The sequence below is a fragment of the Platalea leucorodia genome (assembly GCF_965183815.1).
Source record: "Platalea leucorodia genome assembly, chromosome: Z".
NCBI classification, from domain to species: Eukaryota; Metazoa; Chordata; class Aves; order Pelecaniformes; family Threskiornithidae; genus Platalea; species Platalea leucorodia.
In genome coordinates this window covers 77,336,023-77,356,196 of record NC_138858.1, presented here as the reverse complement: position 1 = coordinate 77,356,196, position 20,174 = coordinate 77,336,023, and the positions used below count along the sequence as shown (strand labels likewise).

Genomic DNA, 20,174 nt, shown 5'->3' with positions numbered 1-20,174 from the left:
GTCCAGTGAGGCAGTTTGAGGAGTGAGATTTAAAGGTGTTTTTTGTGGTTGATGGCTTGGCTCAGAAAAAAAGAGCAGGGTATCCACCTCTAAGCTTATCCCCAGCAAAACTTAGTTCCTGAAGAGAATGAAATCCTAATAAAGCAGAGCAAATAGTTTTTGGTACTGTCGTGGTTTAACCCCAGCAGGCAAGTAAGCACCATGCAGCCGCTCGCTCTCTCCCCCCTGGTGGGATGGGGGAGAGAATCAGCAGAGTAGAAGTGAGAAAACTGTCAGGCTGTGTGGTGCTTAGTAGCCAGCTGGGGTTAAACCATGACAGGTACACTGACAGGTTGTTAGTCTATTACAATATTGCCATCATATTGATTTGCTGGAAAATCTCTAGAATGACAGAAGCTTACTGAATCAAAGCAAAATTGTGTCTATAAGGCATTACAAAGTAGTAACAGTTTAACTAAAAAAGAAAGTCATAATTCTGTGAAAGTATGATCTGACTTCTTTTAGGGGAGGGGGAAGGGAAGGAAGAGGTATGATTTACCTATTAACGTGGGATTTGAATCCATAATCGGATAAAGGGAATATGTTTTTTTTTTTAAATTTGCATTTTAAATGCATTTTACATGCTTTTCTTTGTAAGAGAACTTTGTTTCGATATGAATAATTTGTATGTGTGTAAGTTAATTTTGGTCTCTGCTGTGTCATGATTTCAGAGAGCCCAAGCTGCATTGCAAGCTGTGAATGCTATGCAATCTGGAAGCCTGGCTGTTACAAGTGCTCTTGAAGGTGGGCTCCTTCCAGGTCAAGGTTCTGTTCTTCGAATCATTGTTGAAAATCTTTTCTACCCTGTCACTTTAGAAGTGCTGTATCAGGTAATGAGGATTGCTAAAAAAAATAGTTAAATCTGTTCCCATGTTGCCATTGTAAATCCATTAACTTTTTTTTTTTTTTTTTAAAGTATCTGTGGATCCTTAATCATTTGAATGAGGACTGTCACTTTAAAATGATTTGTTGCAATGTAGGCATCTAGGCTTGAATCAGTTTTGCACAAAAAAATCAAAGCAGACAGAGCTTTTGTACTCAGCTTTTCATGTTATCTTTCATTTCTTTCTTCATTTCTGTGGAAGCAGCAACAAACTTGAGGTGTTATTTCTAGTTTATGCCCACATGATGAGCTAGTGAAATACTGATTGTTATGAACTTGTGGACCAATATTTTAGTGCTCTTTGTACTGAGTAACTTTTGTAGTTTGGATTATATTTTGGGGGTTTATATTCACTTTTATAATTTGATCCAAGTGATGAAATATACAAGTATAGTTGCTTGGACAAATGTTTTTGATTGTTCATCAATTGTTAGAATGCCATTTACTTTAACTGCCTCTGAAACCCTGGAATAGTGGTGGGCTACAGCTATGAAAGAGGTTACCATAACTCCTGCTAGGGGTTGTGCTATGCTGTTGAGAACTGTAAGTTTAAAAACAATAACTTTATAAGACTATTTCTTTGTGCCTAAAGGATTTGTCAGTACTTTTTTCAGATATAGCAAAGGGTTTCATACTTGAAGCTTTTGTAATTACTAGTAAATTTGTGCAATAAAAAACATGCCCCAAATATGAGTTTCTTGAATTAACGTGATTTTAAATAACTGGGATGTTTTTTCAAGAACCTGCAGTCCTGGAAGAAGATTTTTGCTGCTCTACTAGCATCTCAAACAAGAGTTGATTGTTATCAACACTTTATTTTTCCTTTTACCTCTCAATATTTCCTTGTTCTGTGGATCTCCACACCGTGATACTGATTAACTAGTATACTAGCACTTTGATGTAGCAATTTGCCTGATCTAAACTTTTGTTTTTATCTATGAGTATTGTTCACTCATTATTGAGCTTGTGCAAATACTATGTCAACTGTTTAGGGTTACTAGTGCACTCAGAATAACCTGAGAACAAACTTCTGTGGTTATAGGAGCTGTACGAGTTTAATAGTGCAACAGCAATTCCTGGATCTAATCTTGTGTGGATTTTTTGTTTGGTGGTTGGTTTTTCACTAAGCAGGCAGTGGAAGAGAAGGTTCATGTTAAATTACTTTAATTTGATTAATGTTTACTTCAGTGCAACAGAACTATATTTTCGGTCTTTGAATTGCCCAATGACCCTAACTCAACTTTTGCAATAGGTCTAGAAAATTAAGCAATATTTGAAAAGGGAGCTTGTTTGAAATTCTTAACAGGGACAATCTCCTCTAATTAATGCAGCACTTTGTGCCTGATAGCTACAATGTAACATTACTTTGTAAGTGTGGTAAGGTTAATGGAAATGAAAATTTTCACTGGTAAGTATAGCATCATGTGGAACACTAGTAGGCAAGCTGTCATCCAAAACTGATAATATTTTGTAAGTTATAACTGCTTGTCAAGAAACTAACCTTTTTTTTTTTTACCACAACTCACCTTAAGATAGTCACTGTAAGAAACAGAATATTCATTGTTATCTTTGCAGAAACAAAATTGATATATACAGTGGATTTTATGTTTAAAACCGAACAGAAATACATTGAATTTCATTATCTTCAAAAAGGTCTATTTGGTCTTGTGGACAAACATGGAAAAGCACATGTTCAGAAGTTGTATTCAGGCCTTTCTTAAGGGGAAGTGCTTTGTGAACAGGAACTCAATGGCTAATTTTAAGTTGCTGTGAAAAAGGTTTCTGTTCTGTCTTCTACCACAAAACGATGACTGCAGCATAAAAACGTTGTTTCTGAGAGACTGAAAAACTAGGCACAAAGGGTTAGGACAGTATGTCTTCTATCCATGATTCTAGGCCTGATAGGTTTGTAAGAGATGCTTGTCCTTATCTCTGGCCTTTCTTTCCATTCCAGATTTAATACTTGTCTGGGGGGGTTCTGCTTTCCTGACTTTGCATCGATTCTAACAGTTTGCTCTAAAACTGTTAGTACTTCCCAAACTCACTTTTCCACTGTTAATTTGGACATAGTTTTGCTGCACTTGCATGATAGCTATACTTTTGTCCTCATTCTTTGTGGCTTTGCTTTTGTATAGACACCTTCATGTAGTGCACTCTCTCATTTTGAGTGTATATATATTTAATTGCTTGCATTTGCAATAAATCAAATACTATTCAATTGTGAATTAGAGGGGTAGGTCCCAAAGTAGGTCTTTGTCTTACTGCTTTCCTTCTTTGTCTTCTAGTTTGCACAGTGGGTCTACGTAATTGATTTGTAGGCACATAAACTATTCAAGATGTATTTTTGGTCACCAAATTTGCAGAATATGTTTGAAGTATAGAATGTAAAGGTGGATACCTTGAAAGGCAGTTTGCAGTTCCCATCTCAACTGACTTGTGAAAGTCCATTTCTCAAACCTCAACTTTGATTGTCCACAATTTCTCTGCAGACATTGGACAAATGCCTCTTTGGGTTGGCCTTCCCTCCTCTTAGTTGAACAGCCATTGCTAAATCTTTAAGGAAATTTTATCTTTCTTCCCCATCTTTTGTACCCTCTTTTTAGATTTTTTTTTACCTGAAACAAAATTCTGAGTTCACTCAATTTCTGTTCAGCTCTCACAAAAGAAATAATTTTTAGAAATTTATATAAAGTATTAAAATGCTAGTTTTTAGTATGCATGTATTATTCATTGTTTCTGAAAGTCCATGTTTTTTCTTACGCAGATTTTCTCTAAATTTGGATGTGTCTTGAAGATTATCACCTTCACTAGGAATAATCAATTCCAAGCTTTGGTCCAGTATGTTGATCCGGTTAATGCATTTGCTGCCAAAACGGTAAATGTAGTGTATTCAGCTTGATTTTTTTGGTTTGTTTGTTTATTTTTCCCCAGATGAATGGGGAACATTAGGGATAGCTTGATCATTAACTTTATGACTTCATCAGCTCTTGTTGCACATGAATAACTTTGACATCCCTCATTAGTTAAGAAGATAATACTCTTATGGTCAACTGAAAACATAAATGTATAGCACACACCCCAAGACCTGCATGAGTCTACCAAAACAAAAATGGGAGCTGTCAGTAGTGATAACTGGTGGTAACTGTAGTTGACCAAAAAGTCTTTTGCCTTTCAAAATAAATGGACTATTTTCAGTGAGATTCAATACTAAGAATAGTGTAGTTTAATGCCCAGAGATTAGAGGAATGTTACATGTTTTACTTGTTTGAATTTCAGTAAGAAATTTACAGTAATCAATGTTTTCACCTTGAACTTCTTAATTTCAAACCAGCTGTACCCATTTTTTAAAATGCACGTTCTCAGTAATGAAGAAAAGCTCACCTACTTTATGTACATTTTCTGTGGTGAGTTTACCTTGGCTGGCTGTCAGACACCTACCAAGCTGCTCTCACTTCCCTTCCTCAACAGGACAGAGGGAGAAAATAAGATGAAAACCTTGTGGGTCAAGATAAGGACAGAGAGATTGCTCACCAATTACCGTCACAGGCACAAGAGACTCAACTTAGGGAAGATTGATTTAATTTATTGCCAATTAAAATAAAAATAAAGTAGGACAGTGAGGAACAAAACCAAAAGTAGAAACACCTTCCCCACACCCTTACTCCTTCTTCCCAGGCTCAACTTCACTCTCAATCCTTCTACCTCCTCCTGCCGAGCGCCGCAGGGGGATGGGGAATGAGGCTTTCAGTCAGTCCATAACACTTTCTTTGCTGCTCCTTCCTCCTCACACTGTTCTCCTGCTCCAGTGTGGGTCCTTCCCATGGGATACAGTCCTTCACAAGATGCTCCAATGTGGGTCCTTCCCACGGGCTGCAGGTGGATATCTGCTCCACTGTGGACCTCCGTGGGCTGCAGGGGGACAGCCTGCCTCACCATGACCTTCTCCAGGGGAATCTCTGCTCTGGTGCCTGGACCACCTCCTCCTCCCCCTCCTTCTCTGACCTTGGTGTCTGCAGGGTTGTTTCTCTCACATTTTTCTCAGTCCTCTCTCTCCAGCTGTTGCACAGTCTTTCTTACCCTTTCTTAAACATGTTATCACAGAGGGGCTACCAGTGTTCTGACTGGCTCTGCTTTGGGCAGCAGCGGATCTGTTTTGGAGCTGGCTGGAGCTCACTCTGTCCAGCACGGGGCAGCCCCTGGTCTCTTCCCACAGAAGGACAGCAGCCCCCCCCCACCAAAACCTTCACACGTAAACCCAATACATTTCTTTTTTCAAAACAGCTTTTCGAATTAGTTTCCATATAATAGCTAAATATTTTAATTTCTAGAAAATATTGTTAATTTCCTCATGGGGAAGTAGTTTCATAATTAAATATTAAGAGCTGAGACCTCAAAGATTTTTGCAGAAGGGACAGCAGTGTTACAAATCATCACATTATAATACTTGAACTGTGAAGTAAAAAATAAAGACAGAAAACAAAATACTTCACTTACCTGAAACTAAGCCTGAGATGCTTTGTATTTCTCTTCAATCTATGTGGTCAGCTCAATATTAGTAAATAAATAAAATAAATTTGAAAGTTGCCATGGAAGGTATATAGAAGAATAGATTCTGCTAGGTATTAAGTGGTATTTAGCATTTGTTTTTTTCAAAAAATTACCAAAAGACTAGAGTGAATGGAACTTTTATCCTACTTTTGTTATTGAAGTTGACTTTATTCTCAGCTTCAAAATTAAAGGCACAGAACATTTATCTATTGCTATTTGCACTTTAGTCCAGTAGGTAAATTCACTATGTGGTTTAGAGATTAAGTATATATTTGAAATCAGTAAAGGTAGTTGGGATTATAGCCTGTTTGTTAGCAATAGCATTATTTCTTAAAGAACAGTATTAATAATAAATAATACCCTATTAAAGATTTCACAGAAATTATAATTTCAGTCTAGATTATATCAAATAATTATAACAAACCAGTATCTTTTGAGTGGTTTTTTCTCCTTCATCCATCATGATTCTTTTATGACTGTTATAGGCTGAAAATACTACTTCAGTGATCTTTCTGAGCGTAGCCACTTTTCAAAGACAGATTTTATAGAGTCTTTTAGGTTGGAAAAGACCCTTAAGATCATTGGGTCCAACTGTAAACCTAGCACTGCCAAATCCACCACTAAACCATGTCCCTAAGCACCACATCTACACATCTTTTAAATACCTCCAGGGATGGGGACTCAGCGACTTCCCTGGGCAGCCTCTTCCAGTGCCTGACTACCCTTTAGGTAAAGAAATTTTTCCTAATATCCAATCTAACCCCCCCCGGTGCAACTTGAGGCCTTTCCCTCACATCCTATCACTTGTTACTTGGGAGAAGAGACCAACCCCCCCCCTCACTACAGCCTCCTTTCAGGTAGTTGCAGAGAGCAATAAGGTCTCCCCTCAGCCTCCTCTTCTCCAGGCTCAACAACCCCAGCTCCCTCAGCCGTTTCCTTGTAGGGCTTGTTCTCTAGACCCTTCACCAGCTTAGGTAAGGGACAGTTCCATACAATAAACATCTCCAAGTTAGTACTGCTACTTGCATTTGGTATCATGTGTTGAAACAAGTAAGATTAGAAGTGCAGCTAGAAAGACAAGTCATGCTTAAAGCTAGGTTTTGTCCATTGGCACAAGGCAACCTCATCCTTACTAATTAGTGGACTACACTGGTACTCTACACAGGATATTTAGGTGAGGCTAGTGGCCGTATAATTGTCTACTTGGTGTTTAAACGCAGCACCTTAAAAACAGAGGATGAATTTCTGTTTGGATACAATTGTGGGGTGAAAATAAAGTAAACTTACAGTGGTGGCTGCCACTATGTGTTTTGCCTCTGAAAATGTGATTATTTTTCTTCAGGCTCTGGATGGCCAAAGTATCTACACTTCATGCTGCACTCTGCGTGTTGATTTTTCCAAGTTAACTAACCTTGAGGTAAAGTACAACAATGACAAAAGCAGAGATTTCACTCGCCTTGACCTTCCTTTTGGTGCGGGCCAGCCACCCATGGAGCCATCCATAGGTGCTACCTTTGGTAAGAAACCTTCACTTTTAGTGATAAATACACAATAAGATCATTATGCTTTTTGTGTTGCATTTATGCTCTGGCTTCATGACAGGTTCACAGAAGTGCACATTGTGTACATTTCTGTTTGTTAGGTCCAGCGAAGTTTGTATGGAAAGCAGAAAGTCCTACTCGTGGTAAGTTAGTATCTGAAACTATAACATGAGGAATGCTCTTGGGCAAATTCAAAGTGTTGTCAAAAACTACATTTGTAAAATGCTGTGAAATGATATCATTGGTACAGTTAGTATAATAAATGTTGCATGTCAGAACGGTCAATGGCAGTCATCCACAATTGACACTGATTGCCTAAAACTGCTTGAAAATAAGTGTTTTAAGGGTGTTAGCTCTTTTTTATTGATATTTTAGGATAACTGCCTGCTGTAACAAACAAAACCATAAGAAACTTAGAAATGCTACACTTATTTATGTATGTTTTGTAGTCACCTTCTGAAAGATAAAATTTTAGAAACTTTCTTGAATTTTAGAAGTCACTACCATGGCATAGAGGAGACAGCATCTGTTTGAAGACACACTGGAGAAGCCTTTTTGGCATAAATAGCTCATGCATGCTCATTTAATCGTTTGGTAATAATGCAAATCATCAAACAGATAAATCTGATGACCAGGCAGAAGTGCTCACAATGCAATTTGAGTGATTTTAGCTATTCTTCTTCCTCTCTGTTGACAACCATTAGCAATAATACACAGCTAAGGACTGTCAGCTGTTGCATAGGTATCTAAGAACTGTCCAGTTGGTTAGAACAGCAGCAAGGGCTGGGAAAGAATTCCCTTTTTTCCTTTAGTTTTCTGTGATAGCTAGGGCAGATACTGGTTTTGGTTTGTTTTTTTGGATAGTTGGCTTTGGTAGCTTAGATTAGAGTAAGAAAGTGAGTTGCACTCACTGCTTTCTTGGTTGTTTTTGCTGGTCCCCTTAAAGGTAGACCTTGGATGTTTATGTAACGTACAACTGTCTCTATAATTTTTTTGAGGATTTGCCATACTGCATCATGGAAACATGCTGTTATGATACGTTCTGATAATTAGACTTACACAATTTGAAATGTCAATGGAAGGGGAAAGTGCAATTAGAGTAGATTAAGGACAAACGTGCTTGTAGAGCAGAGATAAAATTGTATGCATGCTTTTGGAGGATAACACAGGAATGCTTCTCCATGTCCTTCCACCTCACTTGTCCAAGCTTGTCATTGCTAGCAATCTCATTTTCAGTCTGAACATTTACTGTAACAGTAAGAAGAGCACAGGTGCTGGTGTAAAGAAGAGTCTGACGTCTGTATCAAAATCTGTTCGTAGTGCAGTCACAGTGAGGCAGCTGCAAAGTTTTCTTTTAAAAAAGTAGCTGTAGACTGGGAGAAGCATGCTTCTAGCTTTCCTGTCAGAGGTAACAACACGCGTATGTTGCCATAGGCATGTTTTGACAGTCCTCAGTTGCATGACATGAGGAAAAGATGTTAGGAGTCATGTCAGTGCTTATACTTCCTATGTTATTACTAGTGGATGTAGTTTTGATGAAGAATTATAAGATAAAGCTGGTAACTATCAGAATAATACATCCATTTTTTCTGTAGACTTGAAGTTATCTTAATAGCAAAACTGAACTGCTCTTGAAACTTGTTTTTTTCTCTTTTTTATTTTCTTTTGTTTTGTTTTTAATGGAAAAGATACTGCACTATAAACAAGCAGATTTTGTGAATGTTTTGCATTTAAACAGTTCCCTCACCCAGTGAGCATAAGCAGAGATACATGAATTAGCTTGTTTTGAAAGCTAGTTTCTAGCCATGAAGCAAATGATTTTACACATTAAAAAAATGCAACAAAGAATTCCAGATCTTTCTGCATTAGCTCTGTTTGACAATTTTAACCTGCCTGATTTTGGTATCAGTGTGCAACATGCAGGTCTTATTTGGCAGAATAAAAGCGCTTTATCTATTTCTTCATTAGTGTTTCCATTACCATTCTTGGATTGTGAGTAAGTGATTAATACCCATATTGCCAGCACTTGTCAGTATAATGCACCAGTGTGTGCATTTCAAGAACAGGATGACTTGCTTTGGTGTGATAAATTTATTCAGTTGTTTGTATGAGAGACACTTTGTTGCCACAGATAAGAGGAGGTGTAATGTGATGCAATATTCATGGATACTTGATCTGTGGTGTCTGTTTCATTTGTTGTTTTTGTAATTCATAACAGATACTTCTTATGGTATTGTATCATCCCTGTCAATAACCATCTGTTAGTGAATGTAGCTATTTTAGTCAACGGTGGAGGTTTGAGCAGTAAAGCAGACATATTGCCAGGCTTGCAGGATGTATTTGCTGATTATACATGTTCCGTTTGAAAAAATCTAGTGTGCTAGCTATATGAACGAATCCACAGCTCAAGCTTGTATCTAACATGCCTCTTAGAACACAAGTTTGTGTGCTGCCCTGGGTGGTGCTTAAATCCACATACAAATGTGAAAATAATTGAACTATCTTTGAGGCCGGGGCTCTCTATATGTTGATATTCCAAATCTGTTTCATGCTTGTGATTGCCAGGAGAACCATAAAAAACACTGGTTATTTATGAAGTAATACAAGCCGGGAAAGTACATCTCCTTAAAAAGCAAAATACATATGGTGTATGCATCTCAATAGCTAGTAAAATTCAGAACTTCACATTCATTGTAATTGTTTATAGTATTATGGGCATTGTATTTAGCCCATAGTGGTTTTAGAAATATCTAGGAAATAGTTATACCTCATCACTGCAAAACGTCTTTGAGTGTATTTACTTCCAGAAAATTTCTAGAATGCATTTCCATTGTGTGAATAAAAACTGTTGATCATTGCACAACAGGTGTCTTAATGGATACTACTTCATGCTGTGCTTTCCTATTCAAACTTGTCTAAATTACATTTTGCCCTGATTTCATTTCAAAGAGGGACATGGAGGCTGATCGGAGTATTTGCCTTCAAAAGTGGCTGAAAATTGTCTTTGTAAAACATAGAATCTTGGATTTCAATGAGAGATTTTAACCCAAATGTTTTATAAAAGATGTAATCATGGACTGAAGTCAGAATAGCAACACTGGAAGCTGATTCTCATTGCTGAAGTCTCTTCTGTTTTCTAAAATTTCTGCAATCTGTTTTAATTAGATGTGTCTGCTTTCTCTAGGCACCCAAAATATCATCTTCCCATCATATGCAGGGGCTTCTGGGTTTGCCCCAGTCATGGGCTTTCCTCAAGGTTCTGGTAAGTTTCTATTTTCTAAAAATGTGGTGTTTGCATTTGGGGCTAGTGGTCTATCTGAATACACCTGTGTTCAGAGCAAATTGTTCTCAAATATAGCAGCCAGAACACAATGTTCATTTGAGTCATTCTGATTCTCTTTCTCATATTATTCAGTAAAATTACTTTCTGTAATAAAAAACATATGTGGATGTAATTTATCATTTAATAAGCGAAGAAATTAAATGCCATGATAAAGATTACCTGCAAGAGAAGAAACTGTAAGCATCTGTGTTTCTAAGAATCATGATACTTCAGTGACATTCAAAGCTAAAGCAGGAAGTCTCCCCTTTTCTGGCTATAAAATGAGAAGTAAGTAGTCTTCTAGACTCAGCAATCTTTTCCTTTCTAGCACAGGATAAACTGTGCTAAATTATTTTTCTTCTTTCTTGGGCTGCAATTTATGTCCCCTTTTGTTTGGGTCTGTTGGCGTAGCTGAATATTTCTTCATCTCAGGACAGGAGGTGCTTCCTGCTTTATTGGTCAGATACTAGGAATAACTCAGTTCCTTAAAAGCGTTTTGTAATTGAAAAGTGACGTTTTTGCAAAATGTAACCTGCTTTTGTCTTCTGGAATGTCTTCTCCACTTTGAGATGTCAACTGATGCTATTAAAACCCTTCCAGGTCTTTTGGTTCCAGCTGTTCCTGGAGCACCTGGTTCTCTTGCAGTCCCCGCATCTGCAGTGCCTGGACAGATAACTACTCCTAGTGTTTCCGGTGTTCCAGGAAATTCTGTTTTACTAGTCAGCAACCTCAACCCTGAAGTAAGTTTGGTTGGTGACTGATACTGATGCAAGTATCAACTTGTACCAACTGCCAGAATCCTTCTTGTAAATTGACATTAGCTGAAGGAATAAGAGAGGAACTCTCTATGCTAATATAAAAACAGGACAGCTCTATTCTTGTTTGAGATAGTTTGCAATATTGACGAGGTTTAAAAACTCCAGTCAGCAGTGACAAGCTTCCTAACGCAATTTACTTTAGCAAACCTATGTTAACAGTGTAGCTAGTAATTAGAGAAACGCCTATGGTCAGATGTGAGAAATGTTTGAAGAGGTAAACAACAGCTATTATGACTAAACTTACTGGTATCTCAATAGGACTCCTCTGTGTGGTACTTTATCATTAGAGAAGCTAAAGAATTTTTCATTTGTTACAAAACATGAGGAGTTAGAGAAACAGGAGGGAATAGAAAAAGAGATAAAAGCATACCAAATCAAGTACCTTTCAAAACATTGATAGGAACTTTCTAGTTTTGCAACTTTTCCCAGGTTGGAGAGGAAGAACACAGGTGCACTTGGCTATTGACATCACTGTAAATCCATTTTTAAAAGTTAATAAATACACATGTTCACTTTTCATAGTACCACACAGATTTTTTTCATATGTTGGCAGTAAAATTGCCAAGGACAACTTGGGTAGTTATTTTTATAGTGGAAATGACATAGACTGCTCTATAAGCTTACTGCTGTTACTCAAATATTACACATTGATCTGTGCTTAAGTAAAAGCAATATACATCTCTTAAAAAAAAATGAAAATCAAGCTTTACCAAGGCCATGACTTAAAACACAATTCTACTTGACTGTTGATAAGCGGTTCTACTACAGCAATGTAAAATTCCTGTTTGTTTTATTCCCTTATTAGATGCACTTAACCATAAAACTGGTAATATTAGGAGTTATTGGCAAAATGGAAGTTATCTTCATATTACTGTCGTTGAAAAATCTGTTGACCAGTTCCTTTAATCTTTAAGTAATTGCTGTGTTTCTGGTTTTGTACTAATAGCTGAATTTCACAGTAAGCATCAAAAGAAACAGCTGTAGCTTAGGACTGTAAGACAAGTCAATTTTTCTTTGATTTGTCAATATATCTCATCAATTAATTTCTGATGATTGCTGTGGACGTGGTTTCTGCAGCTGATTATTCAAGATGATTCTCTGAGTCTTAAAAGAGTGTGTTTTTTTTTAAGAATAAGCGTATGTGGAGCATAGGTCAAAGCTATTTTTAGGGCATTGCTGCTTTACTTAATACTAACCATATCTAAGAAATTATGTAGAACTTTGTGCTGCAATGCATGATACAACATAAATGCATTAAATAATTCTCAACTTCTTAAAAGGTAAAAAATAAGAATGTGCAACAACATTAATTGTTGGAAATATAAGTTGCTGTAAATACATTTCTTGGCAACTGTATAACACTTGTTCTTCAGTAGTGGTTGTCTGAGCCCTGTCGCTTCTTTTCCTGTGTATAGGAAATCTGGTTGACTTTATTTCAATTTATATTTCTCCCCTGTTGCAGGGTTTCAGTGTGCATTTGAACATTCCCTCATGACTTTTAAATTAGCTGGTTTTGTCTTTCAAAAACCATTTTTTAGTAGAAATTTTGCAGTCTCATTTGCTTAAGAAATGTCTTTAAATAAAATCAGTGCTGAATTAAAATATATGGTCCAGAAGGGTAAACTCTAGAAGCATTTAAATTTTACAGTGGTAGTAATTGTTCCTTATCACTAAATGCTGATGATAAACCAGTATGGGCTTACACTTAGGCTGCAATATCTTCTGGTTTTAAATAATTTAGGTATGTTTGGTACACATTTCAAACGTGAACTGAGAAGGAATAGGGCTAGAAAGTGTGAGTAGTGATTCTGATACCCAGGTATTTTTAGTATTCATTACTGGCAAAACATTTGCCTCAGTTGAATAAAATCTGGCTGCATTAGGGTATAAATCTTTGGTGCCTGGGGAGCTTGGTACACAAGGATTTAATTAAAAATCACTGAAGAAAAATTATTTCTTTCAATATTGAGCTTTATGTTCATAGCTTCTAATCAAACACAATTTAAATACCACTTTCTATGTGTTTCATATATAAACAGTTAAATGTTATGTGTATCACTTTAGCATGTAATGGTCACGTACAGAGATGAAGACGAAACTGAAGACAAAGCAAACACATTTTGCAGCAACTGTTTTTAGTTTTGTAGGTGTTGTTGGCTGTTTAGAAAATACAAAGGAGTTCTTGAGTTCTATTGCTAGTTTAGCAAACGGCTTTCATTTTTCAGGGAACGAACTCCTAGCTTGGAAAGAATAAGTTCAAATAATTAAGCCACTTAATATATCAATAACTTCTTCAGCATGACAGACTGAGTCTTGAGTGATGAAAATGCATGAGCTGAAGTGTTAGCTTGTTTAAATATTTTTATATGTGCATAGCAAATATATATTAACAAGAATGCTATACAGTGTAGCTATTGCAGGGAATGGCTTTTGGAGAGACAGGTTTATGTGTTAGTGTGCAGTATCTCTTCCCTTCTTTTTGTTTACCATGCACTTATGGAATAGATTTCTTTATTTGCATGGCTTTAAAAATAATATACTCATTTTATCATTTAAACAGGCTATCACACCACATGGACTTTTCATCCTGTTTGGTAAGATATGTCAAATATACCTTGAGAAACTACAGAGTTAGCATTCTTTTTATTTATCTGACACATGCTGGTTAATGCAAGCTCCATTGTTCTGTCCTTGTCCAGAAAATGCACAGGAGAATGTGCTGGTTTTAAAATTAAAATAATTTGAGTCAGTGGTTGTGGGCCATAGGTACCAAAAAGGCAAAATGGTTACAGTGTCAGAAGAATTTCAGTGTGTGGTCCAATTTGTTTACTACAAAGAATGGGAAAGCAAAGTAAAATAAAAAACAAAGATTGCATCAGAGGAAATGGAGTACAGAATTGGCACGTACATTAGCTGCAGAGGGCAATGTTTGTTGGCAGAGTAATATTTTAATATGCCTCTGTTAAGAGGACTTTAACACTGTTGCACTATTTAAAAGCTGAACATAAGCATGCAGTTTTATGACTGAGATCCTGGGGTTTTTCCCCCATTTCTAAGCCTCAGAAAATAATAAATACACTTTAAAGCTCTCCTTCATACTAATATTCTAACCCACCTGTTTAATGAGGTGATTATTTTTTGTAACACTAATGTTAGTCAAAAGAAACAGACTTGCCCTTGTGCTGTTTGTAGTAATGCTCCGGACAAATTTCCTTTCTGGATTTCCACAGGTGTGTATGGTGATGTGCATCGTGTGAAGATCATGTTTAAGAAAAAGGAAAATGCTTTGGTTCAGATGGCAGATGCAACTCAGGCTCAATTAGGTACTGATTTTTAAGGCACAGTTATGCTTCAAACTGGCGTGAGTGTGATATAGATGACGAATTTGCCATTTGTCAGTGACAAGCATAAACAAATTAAATCCATCATTTTGATGCTTTACTGCATACAAACGTTTCCTTGTATATGTTGATAATGATCTGTTTGCTTTCATGTAAACAAATTATTTTCCTATAGTAGTTTAAAAAAAAATTCTGTGTATCTCAATCTAGTAAATGTTAGAATTAATACATCATACAATTTTCCTGTATTTATCATACATCTAGCCATTTAAGAATAATGAACTGCTCTTTATTGAAATGCTGTTTCGCATTTTTGTTGCATTTAGACTGGAGGTTATATTAAACCCTTATACTTGTTTTAAATATAATGTTATGACATAGCCCACCTGGTAGACACGAAGTTGCAGTTTAAATTTAGAATGTGAAATCTGACACTAAATAGAAGACAGTATTCAAAGAATCCTTTTTTTCTTCCCCTCCCTTCATTCCTGTCCCAATTATGTTTCCACTGGTTAGCTATCAGCAACTTGAATGGACAGAGGCTTTACGGAAGGGTCCTCCGTGCTACTCTTTCAAAACATCAGACAGTTCAACTTCCTCGTGAGGGACAAGAGGGCCAAGGTCTGACAAAGGACTATAGCAATAGCCCTTTACATCGCTTTAAGAAGCCTGGCTCTAAGAATTTCCAAAATATCTTTCCTCCATCTGCCACCCTGCATCTCTCCAACATCCCGTGAGTATCTGCATGTGTGATCTTGGAAAGATGAGTTTTTTTAGGGTATGTTCTTAAGCTACAAAGTCTGACATAAGCTTTAAATTTCCTTGGCCTTTTACATTTTCTGGCGAATTTGTGTCATTCTTCTGTGTAATTAAAAATAAGTGAACTCTTTAACTGTCACTTTTTTATTGTTAGCAAAGAGGATAACTAATTGAATGCTCTTCTATATGAGTTTTAATAGTTTACATTTTCTTGAGAATGTTTTTGGTTTTCATATATTAAGTCCTGTGTTATAAATTTTTGCAAAGACTAAAGACATAGTTTTTGAGATAATGTACTGGAGTTACATTACATCAAATTCATCATTGGCATCATTATTTAATGTAGATAGAGTTTTTAATCATTCTAACACTTTTTAAAGAACAGTTTCTACAGAATTCAGACCTCTTACATAGAGGGGAAGCTGTTTCAAAAAAAATGTATTAAGAATTGTGTTCTTTAAAACTGAAACAACCTTTTTTCCTATCTAGAATGTTGTCAACGATGTGTGGAGTGACAGCCAAACATAAGTTTTTACAGGCTTCTTTTGTTCGTCAGCTGTGCAGGGAGGGAAAAGGGAAAACTATGGAATTTTGTCCAAATAAGGGGGGGGGGGGGGGGGGGGGGGCGGGAAGAGACACTTAGAAAACGTTCTTTTGAGTAAAATAGAAAACTTTCAAAATTGAAAATATGTGATGCACACTAGCATTAATTACAAGATGAAAGGTATTTTCAAAGGTACTGGTTAAGATCTTAAGTGATTTTTATGCAATCTAAATTTAACTGAGGGAGGAATGGGGGAGGATGAAAAGCAGTAGAGTGTATTTGAAATATTTTTGTAGCACACTGTGGGGCTAAATCTTAGTGTCAAAGCAAAGATGTTTGGGCTAAAGTGTTGACATGGCTTGAGTTGGTGGAGATATTTTTTGCTGTTCAAATTTAATTTAGAAGCCAGAATTGAGATTTTGATACTATTACTGAACTCTGTGCTCTTTTACAAGTTGAGGGGCGTTTGTTTGCTTTTTTTTTAAATAGGCCTTCTGTTAGTGTTGATGATCTGAAGAAACTTTTTGCAAGTACTGGATCTACTGTGAAAGCCTTCAAATTCTTCCAGTAAGTTCTCTTGTAAAAATGCTGAGCAAGCTTTCATCCTGGAAGACAACTAATTGTTTTTTTGGGGGAAATTCCCTGTGTATATAACTATAGGCAAAATTCCATGTGTGTATATCTATAGGCAAAAGCTGTACAGCTGTGACAATTTTTATGATAATTCTAATCTTAAAATTTTAAATGGGATAGTCTGTTAGCATAATTAAATGAAAATTATTCAGCCTTTTGACAAATTCCACATGTATTCAAAGTAACATAAGTTTAAGGAAAGTAAATATTCGCTTCTTTAAAAAGAAATACAAGCTGTGTATATGTAAACTGTCATGTAAAAGATGACAGTGAATCTGCTCTAACATTCATTAAGGTTGCTTGGCAGCATTATTTTAGCCTGATCATAACTGCTAGAATAATCCCATATATATGGACAATACAAGTGTTTCTTAGAGGTCTTCAAGCCTTATTTCAACTCTGGTTTTTGAAGTGCAGTATAGTGGAAGAATGACGTGGCTGTAGGCCATTGATCTGCAAAATTTGTTTACTTTTATTATCTCCTCATTTTAGCAGGTGCATAACTAATTCTGATTCTTCCGCTGTACAAGCGTTCAGTGTGTGTGATGTGACTGAAAAAATACTTGCGTCACTTTTACGTGTTGGCTAGTGCAATGAAAATTTGGTTATGATTAATAATGTTTTTTACTGTACTTCAGGACAGATTCCAAAATGGCTCTTATCCAGCTGGGCTCTGTGGAAGAAGGGGTTCACGCCCTCATTATGCTTCACAATCATGACCTTGGAGAAAACCATCACCTCCGAGTTTCCTTCTCAAAATCTACAATCTGACTTTTCTGTGAATTTACCTTTTAAGACTGCATCACAGTTTTAGTAAAATCTTCAAATACAGACTGAAACAGCTGTGACCAGCTCTGTCTCTTAAAAGAAAAAGCTCATTCATACACAAAGAATTAAGCGATGATCATTTCTGATCTTTAGCTGCCAGTATGTGATCAAAGTTTAATATTCATCCATAGAAAGAGTCTTCTGTGAAATTGCTTTAGCAACAATATTTATCATGAAATTTCCTACTTTAAAAATATATTTTGAGAACGTCCTTTTAGCTTTTGTTTGAAATCAGCCTTACAAAACATTTTAGAGTGCTTTTACAATATACCAAACAAAAAGTATTTCTAACAAAATAGTAAATCTACTCTACACAGATTAAACACTAATTTGAATGTGAAATAGTGCTTGCCCTTTTTGAAGAAAAGCAAGCATTGACTGTGAGTGTCCTCTAAATAGTATTTATGTTTCCAGGGTGTGTGTTCATACTTTGGCAAATCTTTACAAAAAACCAAAAAGTCTGTGCTGTTCATATGGGTTAAATTATTAGAGAAAAGGCAGTGCCTTCTCTCTGTGGAGTAAGAGATATTTGACAAGTTTCTTCAAGATGTGGTATCATCAGAGACATAGCTTGACTTAACCATGGAATGGAGGTTTGATGTCTTATTTTTACTATGAAGCGATGTTGTGTAGTAGTACTTTGGAGAAAATAAGACAAGAAAATAGTCCTGATTTAAAAGAATTTTTACATTTCTTTAAAGAATAAAATGTTTACAATCTTACGGAAAATATTCAGGTCTATGATGGTTTGACAAATTTTTAAGAAGTTATTTTTGTTAAGGTCATCTTTGGGAGAAGAAAAATTAAACCTCAAGAGTTTTTTATACCACTATAATGTCTAATACTTAAATTACTGTGTATTTACTTAATTTCTTATTATGTGCCTTACTATGTGCTGATGATACAATAGCTTAGAGTTTTATCTGAAGTACCTTGAAAAATATATTGTGGACTTCGTGAAAATTCTCTTTTTAGTCTCTTTGGCCTTTTTGGAAATGTTTTCCTTGATACTTCAAAATATATTTTTTTTTCATGAAGTATACTCTGAATTCTAGCGTCTTGTGCTTTGGTATAGAGATTGGATAGAGGTGGGAATGAGGTTTAACTCATTGCATAATCGTGTAGGGATTCTTTGAATTTACCTGGTAGCAGTTGTCTGATACCAGTACTTGGCTGAAAAAAATGTAACATCCAGAAAGATGCCCTAAAAAAAAACCTATATAGAAAGACCAAACAGCAAATTCACTCCAGTTTCTGGACTTCATCAAACTTTTTGAGAGACATCGGCTGTATCAGAATATTCTCTTTCAGGTTCCTGCATTTTCTCTCAGTAGTAAACTTCAAGTAATAAAGAGCTAACATTCTTTCCTTTGTAAGTATGAAAAACTGTTTGATACTGAATGTCCATTTCTCTTTGGAGAAGAGGTGCAGTTAGTTTTTGTGTTGGAAGTACGTATGAACTTTAGTGACTTCTGACTGTATTTTAAAAAGTTAAATGACATTTTAAGAGATTTTCTTTCTGGTATTTCTTTAACCACCTTTTAAAGAGGTATTCCTCTCAAACATAGCATTTGTTTACTTCTAACTATTGCAGAATTTGCTTCTGCTGTAATGTTTTGCCACACATTCATTTTGTTTTTTCATTGATTTGTATGAATTGTATGACTTTTTTCTATCTTTCTAGAAAAAAGGGCATGTTTTTACCATGATCTGAGTATTCTGGAGTAAGCTTCTTCAAGTTTTCTCTCTGAATTATTTTTGCAAAATCAGCAAGATACTAGCTTGCCTACTTTTAATGTATGTAAATTAATTAGAGGTGCAGCAGCCAATCGTAGTAAAGATGGTGCCAGACCTCCCTACTGCAACAAAAATGTGCTATTTGACAGTAGATAAAATGCTGACTAAATACATATGTAGCTATAATAAGTGCTGTACACACAAATAAATAAATATTCAGAATGTACTATTTACTGGAAAGTTAAATTGGCTTAGGAATAATAGACAATGTTATCTTTGGGATTTGAGATAGTCTTTCCATTTTCCCCTTTCTGAAATAGCTAATTCAGTTTGGTGAAGTTTGAAACCAAATTTTTTTTTTTTTTAAATTCATGAAAATAAGTAATCGTGTGGTGCCAGAGCACCACACTAAAAAGTTACAATTTACGATTTTAGCACAGTGCAGTTGTAAGCAGGCTTGTTCATTTGCATAGGCACTTTTTCACAGAGACACTTAATTCTAATTCATGTCTATGTTTTACCTTGTTAGCGGTCACATTGATACCAGTTAAAGAGAACCTTGCTGGACTGGGAATGTTCCTTGTTTACTACATGTAAAGTAGTTTGATAATACTAGGCCATTATCCATAAAATGCTTTGTCACTTTTCTTAAGAATTACAGCTACAGAGGAGAGAAATCATGTTAGTTCTGAATGTAACTCTAAAGCAGGGAAAAAGGAACCTTAAATTTGAGAGCTAATATTGGCACACATAATATCAGGAACAGTATATGCATACTGTCTGTGGAATATGTTATATGTGTATACAAACGTGAATCACATGCATTTTCATTTATTGACTCTGATAGCAGAAGATGGGAAAACTTAATCAAACATAAAAGGATGAGGGCCTCTGACATTCTCTCAAAAAAAGAAAGGAATAATTTCTCAGTTTTAACTTAATGTTAGAGTATAGCTAATATCAGCTCTGGACTCTTCGTAGTTTGAAATGTAGTAGCCTACAGTTTAAGTTAGGAGAGATTTACAATTTTTTAATTTGAGAAAAATCTGGGTGGTTCATATTTATGATGTTTGCTTTTTGGTTTTGTGCTACATTTATCATGTATCTTTTATAACTCTCCTTTGCTTTTGTTCTGTTTCTGCAGTTGAATTATTCCTATCAATTTACTTTTAGATTTGTGT

General features: G+C 35.8%; 1 protein-coding gene across 4 annotated transcripts in view; it reads left to right on the top strand.

Moving 5' to 3' along the window:
• The window catches only part of PTBP3 (polypyrimidine tract binding protein 3), a 55,281-nt gene extending 35,673 nt beyond the window's left edge, over positions 1-19,608 (top strand). For 3 of the 4 annotated variants that reach the window (XM_082337548.1, XM_082337545.1, XM_082337547.1), the window contains 11 exons: positions 711-869; positions 3,687-3,797; positions 6,813-6,987; positions 7,113-7,154; positions 10,196-10,273; positions 10,934-11,073; positions 13,712-13,745; positions 14,382-14,474; positions 15,009-15,225; positions 16,285-16,362; positions 17,067-19,608. In XM_082337548.1, the coding sequence (XP_082193674.1) occupies positions 711-869; positions 3,687-3,797; positions 6,813-6,987; positions 7,113-7,154; positions 10,196-10,273; positions 10,934-11,073; positions 13,712-13,745; positions 14,382-14,474; positions 15,009-15,225; positions 16,285-16,362; positions 17,067-17,199 (1,260 nt within the window). In that variant the 3' untranslated portion in view covers positions 17,200-19,608. The remainder of the gene's footprint in view (positions 1-710; positions 870-3,686; positions 3,798-6,812; positions 6,988-7,112; positions 7,155-10,195; positions 10,274-10,933; positions 11,074-13,711; positions 13,746-14,381; positions 14,475-15,008; positions 15,226-16,284; positions 16,363-17,066) is intronic. The other variant, XM_082337546.1, reaches the window with a different exon arrangement.
• Positions 19,609-20,174: the final 566 nt, after the last annotated feature.